The sequence below is a fragment of the Aquila chrysaetos genome, chromosome 10 (genome assembly GCF_900496995.4).
Source record: "Aquila chrysaetos chrysaetos chromosome 10, bAquChr1.4, whole genome shotgun sequence".
Classification (NCBI taxonomy): Eukaryota; Metazoa; Chordata; class Aves; order Accipitriformes; family Accipitridae; genus Aquila; species Aquila chrysaetos.
In genome coordinates, this window is record NC_044013.1 from 40,403,212 (window position 1) to 40,418,842 (window position 15,631).

The window sequence follows — 15,631 nt, forward strand, 5'->3', positions numbered from 1 at the left end:
TTAATACAACCAGAATGTGCTTCAGGGATGTGCTAGCTATGGATCTGTGCTCAGGTCGAATGTGATTTGTAAGCTGGCCGCTATTTAATGCTATCTAAATGCTCTTAAAAATGTCGTGTAGGAGTGAGATCCCACTAACTTAACTTTAGCTATTTAGAAATGGGAAATCTAGTCTAAGTGGCTGAGCTAGATTCCTCTCTGAGTGGAAAAAGATCATCAGTACAGAATGATTCATCCCGTTTTAATCTAAATGTCTGATCTCTCTGCATTGACTATAAAAGGAGCCCAGATGACCAGATTAGCATATACCCAAATTTTGCACATTTATGTGCTAACTCAGCCTTTTACAATCAGGTCTTGTACTTGCAAATATCCTGTCCTATTTTCATAACTAAAAGCTTGTTATTTGACACAGGGTTTCACAATGCACACGCTCAGCTCCAGTGGCTGGCTTGGGACTGAGCCTCGGCTGTGCCCTTTACGAAGGCTGGCAGCACTGCCTGCTGTGTGCTCGCAAGTTAAAACTTGGATTAATTACATGTTCAAGTCTCCTCTACATCCTCTGCATTAACTGAAAGCTGGAACAATTCTTACAGGAGTTACTTTTTACACTGCCTTAAATCTATAAATATTGCATTGGTGAGCAGACAGTATATGAAAAATGGTTAAAAATAGAAGCAATGATTATTCATTAAACATGACATTGTTATTCTGTTAATCATATTTGTAAAACAGGCAAAAGATCCAGTCTAGCTTGTCATTTGGACTCTGGACTGCTGACCCCATTAATTTTTAGGTTATAGTGGCAGCATTTGTCTCGTTTAGTGTTGATTCAGTGTCACTATGAGAAATGAACTGAGCATTTCAAATTATGGGTAGTGACACCCTCAGACCTCTCCCCCGCCTCCAACCTTTAATTCTTCACTATTGTCACTGTAACTGATCTGCCCGTAAGTACTGGAACATCATTTTCATGCTCTTGTTATCAGGCCAGTGGCTGCTTTTAACTTAGCCTAGTATAGTAGTGCTCGGTGTATTCGGATCAATTCATGTGTCCATTAAAAAAAAAGAAACATGAGCTATCACAAACAAACCAAAACCCCTTTAGTCTTGCAGTTGGCAGTTAAAGTTTGATAATGTCGCTTTGAGATGGTAAAAAAAGGGTCAAATGTGCACCTTGGGAAAGTGTGAGATTGGTATACTCGGCCAGTAGGAGACAGAAGAGAGACGAGGCATCCAGTAATTCACCATGGAACATTTTTATGCTAATTATTGAAATGCACCCAGAGACAGCTTATAGTAGTAAAATGACTTTATGTTCTGATATGTAAAATAAAATGTCCATGCTATGTAACAAACATTTAAAAATTCCATACCACCTGTATCTAATGTGGTTTCTAATAAAGATTTATCTGTAGCATATATGTTTTTTTATCTAACCAATTCTTAGTTTTTACATCAAAGGTGTGTAATAAAAAAATCTTAAATAGATGTCTTTCCAAAAAAACCTTGCAACATTCATTTTTATTAAGTATTTCGTTCGTAAAAAGCAAAGCTGAATTGGACACGTGGCCTGCATTTGTGATATATATATATTTTTATATATATATATATATAATATATATGTATATAAATAGCTATTCAGCATGCAAAAATTGTAGTGATTTCCAAAATCTGATTACAAAATCCACACCAGTCACACACATAGTCTGCTGAATGGGTGTATGAGATTGTCCTGGTTGAAACGAGACTTCCACTTTAGTGGCCTCAGGGTCCTCGCTGCAAGCAGCCGCCCTCATCCATCAGCCTCTCTTCATTGGAATGGATTCATCAAAATGCAGAAGTACGTCCCGACTTCCAAATTTGTATTTCAGCTTTTTTTGCCTTTGCCCATTTGGGAAGCGGGGGCCGGGGGAGGGGGGCGGGGGGAACCCCCGCTGCGCATGACTAAATCTTAAATATTGCGCTCTTTAGTGGAACCAAACTGCCAGCATCACCTCTGTGTCCCCATCCCTTGGGACAGCATCGCCTGGGAGCTCAGCGGGATGGACACGCTGCAGACCGGAGGAGGACGCGTCCCAGCTCAGGAGTTTTTTGGGTGAAGGCAACGGGAGTTTCGTTCCAGAAAGAGCGCAGCCTGCTTTCCCACGCGAGGCTGTTTCGCGCCGTGGCTGTCGCCGAGCGATCCCTCCTTACCTCGCAGGGACGGTCCGGCAGGCAAAGCCAGCGCTGAAGGAGTCAGTTCAAGATACTTCCACAGTAAACAATAGTAGCAATGTATACACTGGTTACAGATTTTTACCTGTTCTACAAATATTTGTACACTGTAAAGCCTGACAGGTAAGGGGAAGTCTTCCCACCCCACAATTAAGAAAATATTCCTCTATGCCTCCTTTATGCTGAAAACAATTCTTTCCGAGTTAGCTGCAAAAGAAAAAAACATAGCACAAAAGGCGCATTTCAGCTGAATACGAAAGAAATCAAGGACCAGCAAATACAGAAATCGTTTCTGGAAAGTATTAGCGACTTTTAAGCTTAAACTTCATAAATATATTGCAATAAGCAAGTGTGATTCAATCAACGGATGGGAGTCTGAAGACACTGGGTGTGTTCCTAACGCTGCAATTAATTTGCTGTTTGGCCTCGGGCATAACGCTTCACTTCCTCATTTCCCACAGCCACAAACGATGGCGTTGTGGGGAGAAGAAGAGACATTTGTGCATCGGTGCCTTCTCCTCTCCGCGCCATGGCACGAACCCTGCGCTGCGCCGGGGAGGTACCGGAGCGGCACCGCAGCTCCCTGACCCCACCGCCGAGCCTCCCCGCAGGCCCCTGTGCTCCTACAGCTCCGGCACTTCCAGAGGAAGAAGTAATTTCTACAGATAAAAAGAGCTAAAGAAGTGCTGCTACAGCAGTCCTTGAACTACACAACCGAACAGATCGCTTTTTCCTTTGAGTTTTGGGATGCTGTGACTTCATGAACGAAGTACCGTGAAAGCGAAGCTCGTATCTTTCCCAAATAGCCAAAATTTGCTCATGGATGTTTAATATTACAAGCAAAAGAAAACGACTAGCTACTTCACTTGTTAGTCATGAAGATGGTTTCTACTGGATCAGTAATGAAGACGCGAGAATTAATTTATTCGGGAGTCAGTAAGAGACTGATGAATCCAGCCCACCGAGACAGGAGATGGAATTCTCTGTGTGTCTGAAGACACGAGCTCTTCACCCACACAAATCCCTCTGGAAATGCACATTTGTCTCACCGAAGTGCAAGTTACCCACAGGTATCAACACTGATTGAACACTGTCCTGGAGCAGTAACGTTGGCTGTGGCATCGCTTGGCTGTCAGAGTCATCCGTCAGTCCAGTTCTCCACAGTCCCCATCCCTGAATGATACTGCAGCGACGACTCCCTCGACAAGGAAAAGCTTTGTGAGTACAGGAACTCGTTCGCCGCGTTTAGGTGCGGAGAGGGGGGTTTTCTCTCGCACACAGATGGGTGCACCCTTTCCCTCGGGAAAGATGAAGAAGGAACGCGCTCCCGAACCTGAGACTGGGACAGCTGGTTGTAGACACTGAAGTGGCTGTTACCTGGTGGCTGCGAGCCTTGACCCGTGATGGACGGGAGCCGCGGCATCATGGTGGTGGCAGTAAAATGAGCGGGGAAAGGCTGGTAAGGGACAGTTTCCATTGTCTGAACACTGTAGCTGGTGTAAGGTGCGACAGAAGTCCACATATTGCAGCTCAAGGGGGGAGGCGGAGGCGGCAAGTCGTCCACCGTTGAGACACCAGCGATTTCAGGCCCAGAACCAGAGTACATGCACGCTTCCCTCGGAGTCACCTCGCTGCAGTAGGAAGGGCTTAGCATCTGCTGGTCGTACGGCGGCGGGGAACGGAAATAGTGATCATCTCCCACGGAAGAGGAGGCTTCCAGGTAGGAGCGTTTGCAGGGCAGGTCCAGGTGCCGAGCGCTTTCTGCGAACAAAATAAAAAAATGTGTGTTCAGGAGCAGCTCCCAGAGCCACGGCCGGCATTTAACAGCAATCTGCTAAGAGCCCCGCGTGGTTTTATGGAGTCCCCTTAGAAGCCGAGCTGTGCAATCTGTGATTATTTCCCTAGACAACTGGTGCTCTTTTTCAGATTAATCCAGTTAAACCATTTTAGTTCGGAAAGACAATGTACAACATCAAAAAGACATTGTGTTGCAAATGTCAGGCTAATCCCCTCGGCCTCAAAGCATTCTGGTGACATTTATCAGGCTAAGTGAGTGACTTGGGCTACTATTCTCACATCAGAGATTACTTCGCGTTCATCCAGATAACCGAGGTCCCTGACGCTCTTGCAGCGTTACTCCTGACAAATTCAAGAAGTCTCTTAGAGGCTCTTATCGCAGCCTGCCTTCCTGTCATTGCAAAAATGACTATACATTTCCCAGATATTCACGTCAAAAGCTGCAGAAATATTTCCAGATAAAGGAGCCCTTTCCCAGTCATCAGTCCTTCCCCTCAGCTTTATGCTGAGAAGCTGTAGCCCCTCTCCTACAGATTACAGTGACCGTGGCTGCGTTTACCAGCAGCTTTCTGTTAGTTGTTAGGAATATTCTCTGGATGAATTAGTGAATTCATCTGCAGATTAAACATCTGCTAAAATTACACATTTGCCTCGCAGTCCTCATTAGTGGTGCTGCTAGATTCTTCATTTGCCCATGATCAGAGGATTCTCACAGCTTAAATAAATTAGCGGCCAATGAGACATGCAAATAGAAGGATTTTCTTCTGTGCAAAATTTTTCCGTTCAACTTAAAACATGCCATGATCTCATCTGATGCTGGACTAAAAGAAAAAGAATGTAGTTACAGCTCACTTAAACTTGAGAACTAGTGGATAAGAAGAAAGGGATGCTTACACCCAGCTACCACAGTCTCACTAATCTGCAGACATCGAGAGAACTGCTAATGGCTTTGCTCTGGAAAAGTGCTGAATGTGCGTAACTTCATTAAGGCTAACAACGGCAGTGTCAGAACATCTCAGGATAGATAAGGCCTCCTCCAAACAATTACTAATTCAGCTGATTCTACCAATGGATAATTTTCCAGTGTAGCTTCGTGCCGTTTGAATTATGCATTCTGGTTCTTTTTTTCGGCTCTGACTCAGAGTCTGAATTTGCCTTTTATGGGACAAACCCACTCTCAGCTCTTGGGCCCCGACCCTCCAAAACACTTTGATCCCATCAGTATCTTTAAGATCAAGGCCTAAGAGACCAATCCAAACTGGAATTAGTGATTAGAAGTCTTTCAGTGCTCGTGCTCTTAGGCTTATTTGCTGTCATATTTTTCTAGCTGTAAACTCGAGTTACCTCTTCTTTTTAGGCAATGATAGAAGAGCCCTGAATCTCTCTGTGCTGTGAAGGTGTTGAGTGGCAGATCTTGAGTATCTGAAGCTGCAAATTGCATGTGAGCACCGTTCTCATACTGATAATGTTGAAGGGTCTGGTGATTCCCATGAAGTGGGTTAACATCTGGCTTTGTTGAAAGCTGGCCATGACTGGACACCAACCTCTGCCTCATGATGCTTTTGGAAATTACTGGATATTCTTTGCTAAAAGAGGCGAGAAAAATTATTACCAGTTAGACAGCAATCAGCATTAAGAGAAAGATGAAATATTAGTTTGGCTTCCCTAGAGCATCTCCATCCAATGACTTCAACGCCCTTTGCCAAATACGATGAACTCACACTCATCACGCTCTGCTGGGTGCGGGCAAGTATTACGACAACACACAGAGCGTGTCGCTGAATTACAGGAAGAGCTTTTCAGTGGTATAAATAGCATTTAAAGCCCTAATGCCCTCAAGCACAAGAAAACGTGATGCCCCCCGCGGCGTAGGCACCTTTTAACTTCTTCTTCTCCAAAGAGGTGCCGCACGTTAGTAGCAGAATGAGGATTAAAGCCCAGCTGTAAGGCCGTATTTCTGCGCGGGGCACAGGCTCTGAAGGGTGAGCTGGCTGGCCGCGCGTCGGACACCGCCTGCCCATAGACGCTGCCCGGGTCGAGCGTACGCGTGCACACACGCGTGCACACGCGTGCACGCTGCAGCAGCTCCCCGACCCCGCCGAGCACCTCCTCGCCGCCGTACCTTTGCAGTCGTGCCACGCGCAGGTCGCTGTCGTCGCTCCCCCTGAATCCCTTGGCAAAGGGGTTGTTTTCAATTTTCAGCTGGGTTATCTTTAAAAGAATGAAATCAAGCATAAAGCGTTTTGAAAATAGATCAGACCAAAAGGTGCAGCAGCAGGTCTGAGGCTGTAGGGTCTCTAGGTGCCCTGTCCTCGGTGACACCCCGCGAAATGCAGAGGCCATGAGAGTTTCAGCCATCTAAAGACGTGGCGGCAGAGACGGCGTTTCTGCATTCGCCGCTGAGAGAAACTGCGCTGTGAAGTTTGGTGCTGGATCTTGTAGAAGCAGCTTTTAAAGCTGACAAAATTGCTGATTATGAATGAGGACAGGAATGCAAATTTCCTTAAGTCTAGGCTCTTGTTAGCAAGAATATATTTGTCTGATTTAAAAGAAGATTTCCTGTGTCTCCATGTTAGAGAGCCCTATTCTTTATGGCGTGGCTCTTCCTCATTCCCATAACAATTTTATATATCTTTACATTCTTCATTCAGTCATTTTTCCTCTGTGAAAAGACTCATAGCTCAAATAAATAGTGAATTCTCTTTGGGCAAGGGAAAGTTGCTGCCTGTTGCAAGGACTGCCTTTCCCCCCGGGAGCTGCAGTGTATTAAAAGGGTCAAAATGCCTTAGAATTGACTTAGACTAGACTTAGTTTTGATGGAGCTCAGCTTTTGTGAGGGAACTGTGAAAGCTCTGCCATTTCATGAAAATTCTGTTAAAAACAGTTATGTGTGAAATTTCCTTTAAAAATACTCACTAGTTCATCCGTCTTACAGCCCCAGTAAATATAGTTTTCCCTTGCCAATCCTGCCACCCGATCCCTTCCCTTTGTAAGGCAAGTACAAACCAAAGCCATACAATGGTTGGGAATGCCAGGAAGAGGTACTTGGTTGTCCAGTGAAAAAATGCAAATAAACCACCTCTTTAGCAAAGGATTTTGTGAAGACAAACAAGTAGTGACCAAGATCATCTGTGCGGGTCTCAGGAGCTGCAAAATGCCAGAACAGCACCGGAACATTTGTAGGGACACAGGAGCTCCTAAAAATATCCCTCGTCCGCCTCCCAAAGAGACGTACGTGTGTCTGTGCACAACCATATGCCTGAGGCTCTTTGACGGTAAGGTTACAGACAGGTCTAGCACATAGTGCAAAGAAAATGGGTCAAAACCAGGTCTTATTAATGTCCTTCCCTCCTAAGGGACGCCAGTGGGTAGGATCATCTCCTTGGGCATCTGCTCGTCACCGAAAAGACCTTTTCCAGGAGGAGGAGAGGTGACGGCGCGGCAGGACGCCGGCGCGGCAGGACGCCGGTGGGAGGTGAGGACGCGTACCTCCCTGCAGACCCGCTGCCCTCAGGTCCCCGCTCTGTCCGGGGCAGCGCAGCCCGGCTCCCCCCGGCAAGCCGGCCGCGGGCTTGCACCAGCCTGCATCCCATTTTAGGGGCGAGGATAACAAGCGAGTTCTGCGTTCGGATCATTTTGCGAGAGTGTTGCTGTAACTAACAACTATGCTTTTAGCAATGCTGAAAAATATCCCTTACCAAAAAAACTCCTGAGAAAACATCTGGCTGGTATCTGTGATGGAGAAGGAAGGTGGTGACATGTGAATTTAACCATCCTTGAGGGCTCGAGCTTTTCCTCTCTGCTCCCACAGTGGCTCCAGGGTAGCTCCCAATCGGCTGATGAACCACAAGAAGCGTAGGGCCCTTCCTAACCCACAGCCCGACATCAGGTTTGTACAACTTAATTTAATTTTGTTATTTAGTGACTGTGGTTTTCCTCTGACATGAGCAGAATCGGGGCTTCGGTCCCTCCTTGCCACCTTCCCCTGGCTTCATCCAACCCAGGAGGGAGTTTGGGGTAAACACCTACACCTTCCTCACCGACCTGTACTTAGGGGTAACCTCTATCATCAGCTTTCCATCTCTGGGAGCCCACAGTCAGCTCTGTAACCACGACTCTCATTTTTTGTTTAGAAAGACGATTGTTCGCAAGGACACTTCTTGCTAGCAGGGTATTTCTGAGCTAAAAATAGTTCAGTGGTTTGTTTTGTCAAACAGATACCCAGACTAGGTTTTTAATTGTTAATGCCTAAGAGAATAAGGAAAACCATTCGGCTACTTCTCTGAGGTTGTGATTTTCTCGAGACCACAGTGAGGTCGCGGCGTGACCTTCTGCCTCCCGCTTCTCGGCTGCAGACCGCTCTGCTCCCCCCCCCGCCGGGCAGCATCCAACCCCCCCAGCCTGCAGACCGCAGAGCAAGAGCTGGGCAGCAGCGGGGCGGCTCCTCGCAGCATCTTCGCAAAAGAATTGGGACATTTTCCCTAAACTTGTCGGGTCCGCTCTGTGCTGCTGCTCAGCCAGCTACCGCCTCCCCGCCCCCCCCGGCAGTGGTTGTATGGCAATGACAGTGGAAGTGTTAAGTTTATGAAGCACTTTGGGAACCTTAGGGATGAAAGGCACTATTGACACACGAGACATTTTAAGTAGGTATTAAATAAGCTCTTTCGAGCCTTTTTTGGTTAACCATGTTTGGGCAACTGGTCATTTTACACCAACTGCTACAACTTCTCAAACAGGATTCACTTCAGTGTCCAAATAGGGACTTCTTCCCCCGTCTTACCCCCCCGTCTTACCATAACACACACATCCATGTTTCTGCTCTGAGCCTTTTAACTGGCTCACTAATTGCAAAATCTTGCAAGGGCTCTATGCTTCAAGCATCAAAGGGCATACAGGCATCCTGCTTGGGAGGAAAAGGTCTGGTCAGCTTATTGGGGAGGAAGAATTTCACATATGTTCCTGTTCCTGCAGTATTTTCCTATGAATGCGTAGAAAAGGAGTTGATACAGTAACACGTGGCAGATTTCACATTTGGGGTGACAGGAGGGCTCCGGTGGTGCTACTTCACTCTGCACCTTTATTTATGAACCCTGATGTGCTTTAAAGACTCCCATTAATCTTCATACAACCCTGCAGTCAGACTTCACCGTTAGGAAAACTGCGGGGGAGCAGGAACTTGTGCAAAGGCAGGCAAATCGGTAGCAGGATTGAAAACGGAGCCTCGCCGTCCCCCGCCCGGCATCCTCTCCGCTCCCTGCCCCGGTGACGATGCACGCGATGTCACGGGGAGGCGACAATTAAAATCCATTCTGCTGGTAACCTGGGTTGGCAAAATCCTCAGAGAGAACACTACCCGCTGCTGCCACTACCAAAATGCTCAAAAAAGAAGAGGAAGCCAACCCCTACAATACACGGGTATCTGTGACACACACACCCAAAGCGCAGAACCAAGCCCTTTGTATTTTATATTCGCCCAAAACAAACCCAAACCCCCTCCTGCCTTCATGTGCTAACCACAGAGCAGGCTCTTAGCTGCGTTTTTATGGTTACATTCCTCGTATGTCTCACTAAATACACATACTATAATTACTTTTCACTGTAGATTTATGAGCAAGCTTTACTGGTCATTATTAGATTTGCTTGCTGTTTTGAATGACAACTTAGCGTTTCTGAGCACGCCAATTCATTAGTGTCTGGACTCGCGGGGTTTGCCAAGATATTGTTACCCAACGACGTTCATGCTGCTCCTTAGCTGCATCCTCTGGCTCGTCACTCTTGCTTAATGCTGGGATGGAAACTTGTCTTTTGAAGCTGGCATTTTCTGCTGCACAATAGCAGCATAATAGGCTTTCCCCCCTCCCTCCGAGCAAACAGATCCTGCTCATCAAAGCCCAGCACCGCAGCGACATCGCTGTGCCGCTGCCATCTGGAAGAACATTTCGCAGCCGTCGGGAGCAGAGGGCTGCGAGTCGCGAAAGCCCGCGAGCAGAAATTAAGCACCTGTAGCCAGGAAAGCACCCTACCTTGTGATTCTGGTAGGAAGTCACCGATATAAAGGACGTCTCCGGAAAAACGTGGGTGCAGAAGGCTGTGTTCTTCGACCCGAACGCATTGTTCTCGTCCGCCTTCACAATATGCAGTCGTGGTTGGTATTTATGCATTGAATTAAGAATGATCTGAAAAACAATTGATGCTAAAGTGAGAAATCCAATTTAAAAAAAAAAGACAAGACAGAGTTTACTAGCAGGACACAAAAGCCCGCTAGTGCTCAGCTTTAGCTTTGCTTTCAAATTAGAGGGGAAAATTACATTATATAAATGCACATGAACCAAGACAGAAAGGGTATCTGCTGCTCTGGCAAGCAGAACTGAACTTAAAGCTTTCCTGGTAAACCCTCATTTTCTTATTGCTATTGGATAGAGTCAGTCTGGGTGGAAAAAAAGTCATAAATTTTTTTCCCAGCTCATGCTGAAGCTGTACAATATATATAATTCACCAGCAGACTGGTCCATAAAGATTCCTAATAAATACTTTACTGAGCTGAAAAATACACAGTTTAGCAGAGGCAAAAAAAAAAAATCACACAAACCACAGGGAAAAAAAAAAAAAAAAAAAGCAAGCTATTTTTGTTTTATCTGCTGGTAAAAGAAAACTACAAAAGAGGAGGGTTTTTTTGGTTTTTTTTTTCCTTTTCCTCCTATTTGTGGAGCGGCTCCACACGGGTGGCTGGGTCCGGGCACCCCGTGGCTCCTGCCCTCCTCTCGAGTCTCTGCGAGCGAGGGGCAAGAGCCAGGCGAGTGCTTTTTTTACGGCGGGGGCTAGGGGAGGCGAGGAAGCGCTGAGGTCCGGCGGGGATGGCACGGCCGCGGCTCAGGCCAGCGCAGGGCTGCTCTGACGGAGCGTTACGAGAGGGGCTGCCCGTCCCAGCCTGGCCCCGCAGCGTTGCTCTTCCCTAAAGAAGGGATGTGCTACAGAAGAAAATGGTTTTAAGAGATGGAATTTCTCTTAAGAACTGGGATGGTTTTAAGAAAAGCCTTTATTCCTTTTACCGGGCAAAGAAGAAATACTGCTTTCTTCTTGTTTTCTTGGCATAACCCTTTTCAATCTCTTCTTCCCTCTCCCAAAATGGGCTCATTGAGTCCGTCCTCCCCAAGCCCGGCCGGTCCTAGGGGCGAGGGCATCTCCACCCAGGTCACGTCCACCCCCGAGGGACACGCGAGCAAAGGGCCGAGTGGGGAAGAGTGCGGCGGGAGGTGTCCGCAGCTGGCGGTAGATAAATGGCCAGATAGATGACGGATGGGTGGGCGGGTGTACACGACGCAGCAGAGCAGCATCAGTTTACGCTAAGCGTGGATTTAGCCAATATTTTAAATGGGGATTACTAAGAAACAGGAGGCATTTGCTCCGTGATCGGCTTTTGCGTTCGGGGAGCCTTTCTATTTCGTGCCCGTCCGTGCTGAGGAGAGCTCGCAGCAGCAGCGCTGCTCCGCGCGCTCCAGCTGGGACGGGAGGCAGCGTAGGGAGCTTGTGCTCTTTAAACCCCGTCGTCTGGCTGCACGTAACTCTGCCCACAGTAGCTGGCTGCATTATATACCACTTAAATGCAATTTTTATTGTTGACGTTTTCCAGACAACCCTCCCTGCTCCCCAAGAGAGAGAATGAGGAATTTTTGGCATTTTATCAGCTTTGCATCAAGTCTCTTAACCACTTTGCGGCTGTTGATGTGCAGGGTGTAGATCTGAGAGGGTCGGCTCAGGTTTGGGTTTGGAGCCTTTTCTTTCCTTTCATGTATCAGCCACTCGTAAAACAAAGCCAAGATGAATAATGCCAGAGGGCCGAGACTTTCATAAGAAGGGGCATTTTAATTTTTGGTAATTAAGAGTTGAGCCAAGCTGATAAATAGTGGTTGTCTGGAGCAGAAGCTGGGGTGTGCTAAGCTCTCCTCACCGCCTGTCCCCGCCTGCCCAGGTCTAGCAAGGACAGGTCACTTTTTTTCCCCAGAGTCAAAGCAAGTCAACAGCAGGATGAAGAAAACAATCTTAAACTGAGATTTCCAAAGGGAAAATTAGGAGCCCACGTTTCGATACGCTCTGGATGCATAGTCTGTATTTCCCCTTCAAAGTAGTATCCACTGGGCTATAATGACCCCTTAAAAATCTTTTTCTTTTTTTTTATACCCTCTTTAAACCCGAGGTGTCCAGACAGTTTCTAAAATGAACAAGACATTACTTTTTGGAGCCTGATAGACGCATGCAGGAAAGGATTTCTGACAGATGCTCAAAGTTACAGCTGTGGCTGCAAACCTGCCTGGAGATTCAACATGAACTGCTTGATATCTGTGGGATGTTTGGCAGGGGGAACCCTAAATGGTTTAATTTAGCCACTGGATTTACAAGGTCGGGCATTTCTGTCCCTTGCACCAAAGTGAGTATTTGTCCACGTGTCTCAGTGTAAATACCTGTTGGAAAGTGCCAAATTTCTTTGAGTGCGCGACCGTGAAAGGAGACCCCCCCCACACTTGAGATGTGCCAGATCAAAGCCGAACGGCCATCACTGAGCGCAAAATGTGATTAATAGATGTGAGAACCGCAGAGTGCTGCAGTTAGTTAACTTCATCAAGTCAGTGTCCACGGACGCGGATGAGGAACAGCTTCCAGCCAAGCAAAGCCCCGTAAAAATACGCCATTCTCATATGATGAAAAAAAAAAATCCCTTCAGTGACTTGGAAGAGCGGTGAGCGTGCCAGGTTGGGGATGAAAATGGGAAGCCGTGGTGCTGTTTCGGACGCCCTCCCTGTGCCTGCTGCATGGGTGATTCCTCGCATCTTTTTCGGGGTGCAGCGACCACTCACGACCAACATTTCACAGGCTTGAAAACAAGAACTCGTGTACAGAGGCTGCGTCTGCACACGCATCCTCCTTACTTGTGCTTGGTGTAAGCCTCGTGCATTCAAAAACCCTACAAATCATTCAAAAAAAGCCTCCCAACCCTTAGTGGCAAAACGCCGTGCCTGTGCAAAGGGAAATGCCAACAATTCAGGCTAAATAGTTTTCAAGGCTGCTGTGGAAAACTGGTCACTGCCTAAAAATACACAAAATAAATGTAAATTCCACTCCGATGACGAACATCAGTGGAAAGAGTAACTTAAAGAATTGTGTCAAAAATGAGAAGTATTTTAATTGACGGGACAGAGCATGGCTGCTGCTGGTCGGTGCTGGGCAGGCAGGGCTTCAGCAGCAGCACTGAGCAGGACAGAAGGTGATGTAGGAGCTCTCAGCCTCAAAGATGATGCTAAAACAAGAACTTTCTCTTCTCCTGTACTTATCTTGTTCATTGCGAGGGCACGGGGAGATTAAGTCAGTGTCAGACACTGTCACAAGCGTTTTTAAATTGTTTTCAGTACAAAATGTAGATAGGTTGAAATAGGTTAGCTACTAAAAAAGAAACGCTGTTTGCCTTGTCTTGCCATGGAAAATAGTTACTGGTGTATGTGTTAGAGGAGAATTTTAATGTGACAAAGGACAAGGATACAGAGTTAGTAAGGGAAACGAGCATTTCTTGAGCAGCACTGAGGCACACTGCCTTAGTAACCGAGAGCCTCTCTCTCTGCAACTCGGTGATTTTGTCTATTTGCCTATGAAAGAAACAGCTCAGCTTACATGAAATGGTGGCACATTTAGGAGTCTAATAAATACAATTTTTCTTCTGTATTAAAAAAAAAACCACAGAAAAACTCCAGCAAAAGGTAAATTAAACAGATATCCCAACCAGACTCCTCAAATTAGACGGACAACCCCAAACTTAGGAAGTGATCTTGGCTTGACATCCCAACACGGGCCCCCATGGGGATGCCATCTCCCACCACCACCACCACACAAGCACTAACTTTGCCTGGAAAACACACGTTTTCCGGAAACAAAACGGCTGCTAAAAATTAAAATACCCATTTGGGTAACGGCAACATTCACCTTTAAGAGCATCAGCGTGGATGGCACCAAAAAGCTGTAACGAGCCACCTGCGCCGCGGCGGGGACCCGACGGCGGGGACCCTCCTCGGGCTGCGCCGGGCGAGACCCAAACATCTCCCCTGGTCGCTGAGAAACATTTCACATCTCTCGCCTCCCAGGGCGGTCACCGTGATGCACAGCCCGAAGCAGGCAGGGATGCCTCCTCCTGCCCCCGCACCCCCCCTCCCCGCGTAACTGCGTTATTGCTGGCCAGAAAGGAGCCAAAGCGGATCTCGAGGGTGATGTCACTTCTACCCCCTCAACCTCGCACGTGCAGACCAGATTGCGAGAGAGACGAACTCCAAAGTCAAATGTGAGCTTACACAAACATCTCTTTTTTTTTTTTAACCCCCCCCCCCCCCCCGGTCTCCCTCCTTTGTGCTGATCACACAGTTGGCAGCTGGAACTTAAGCTGTAATATAGCTCAACTTCTTTATTTTTTTGGCATTCCCCAGTCAGCAACAAATGTCAAAAAAAATGGTGTCATTTGCTCCTTCCATTTAATTTTACTTAGGAAAACATACTCCTTTAGCATCTAATCTCACACACTGCTGAGTAATGTCGGCTTCAGGGCTTGAAGACATTTGCCAGTTTGCAGGATTGGGCCCAGAGGCCAGAAGCTTAGCGGGGTAATGGTACCGCGTTGCTTGTCACAATGCAAACTTGCCTTGAAATCACTAGTAAAATGTATTTACTTTCATATGAAATTTGGGGAGTTGATTTAAGAGCGCTCCCTGTTTCGCCAAGGTATCAAATGTCATATGATGCAGTGGTTGTTATGGCAACTACCCTTTTTATATTGAATAGTAAATGGCTACGAAAAAGCCATATAATTTTATGGTTGCTCCCGGAGGATCACATAACTAATATAAAATCTCTCCTTTTAATATATTTTCTGCTTCTTTCTTCCTTCCTTCTATTCTTTCAAAGCGAAAAAGCCTTTGAGCTGAGGCTGGCCCTTGTCCCACACCGCGACACTGAGCTGGGGCGCAAAGGACCAGAACAAAAACCTGACGATTCAGTCTCCCGCGTGGAAAAAAGAGCACGTTAATCAACGAGGCTCTTCCAGAATCGCGGCCACTGCTGCAGTTCATCTTGATTTAATATTTAGAGCATTTGACGGTATAAGCCATCCCAAACCTAACTTTTCTTTGCGAGTCAATGGTTCAGAGATGCCAGGCGGCATCAGTACAGGATTTGCCCCAGCTGGGGCTGCCCAGGACGAAGCGGGTGTCTCCGGGGATGGGAGATGACGGGAGCGCAGTGCCACCGCCGCGGGAGAGCTGCCCTCGCTGCATCCCCCTTGGGAGCTTGCGGAGACGCATCGCCCCAAAGCGAGCAGTTAAAAATCGTAGAGTCATTTAGGTTGGAAAAGACCCTTAAGATCATCGAGGTCAACCAAGTAAACCACTATATTCAGACGACCTCTGCGGCAGCTAAAACCCTAGCTCTAAAATTACCTAAACCTCGTCCTATTTATTTTCAGTCGAAACGATTGACCTTGCTCTGCTCCAAGCCAGGCGGCCTCGATGGCGATGGTGGGCAGGGGCTCTTCCCAGCCGGCCCCGGCCCTGAATCCGGCCGGACTGCTCCCCGCCGGGCTGCCGGA

At 47.1% G+C, this 15,631-nt stretch overlaps 1 protein-coding gene across 2 annotated transcripts in view; it reads right to left on the minus strand.

Moving 5' to 3' along the window:
* Positions 1-253: 253 nt before the first annotated feature.
* Positions 254-15,631, minus strand: part of TBX4 (T-box transcription factor 4) — a 68,925-nt gene continuing 53,547 nt past the window's right edge. The window contains exons 9-13 of one of the 2 annotated variants that reach the window (XM_030029298.1): positions 10,038-10,190; positions 6,137-6,225; positions 5,359-5,600; positions 3,595-3,978; positions 254-3,412 (exon numbers count right to left, since the gene is read on the minus strand). In XM_030029298.1, the coding sequence (XP_029885158.1) occupies positions 3,363-3,412; positions 3,595-3,978; positions 5,359-5,600; positions 6,137-6,225; positions 10,038-10,190 (918 nt within the window). In that variant the 3' untranslated portion in view covers positions 254-3,362. Of the gene's footprint in view, positions 3,979-5,358; positions 5,601-6,136; positions 6,226-10,037; positions 10,191-15,631 lie in introns of both variants that reach the window. The other variant, XM_030029297.1, reaches the window with a different exon arrangement.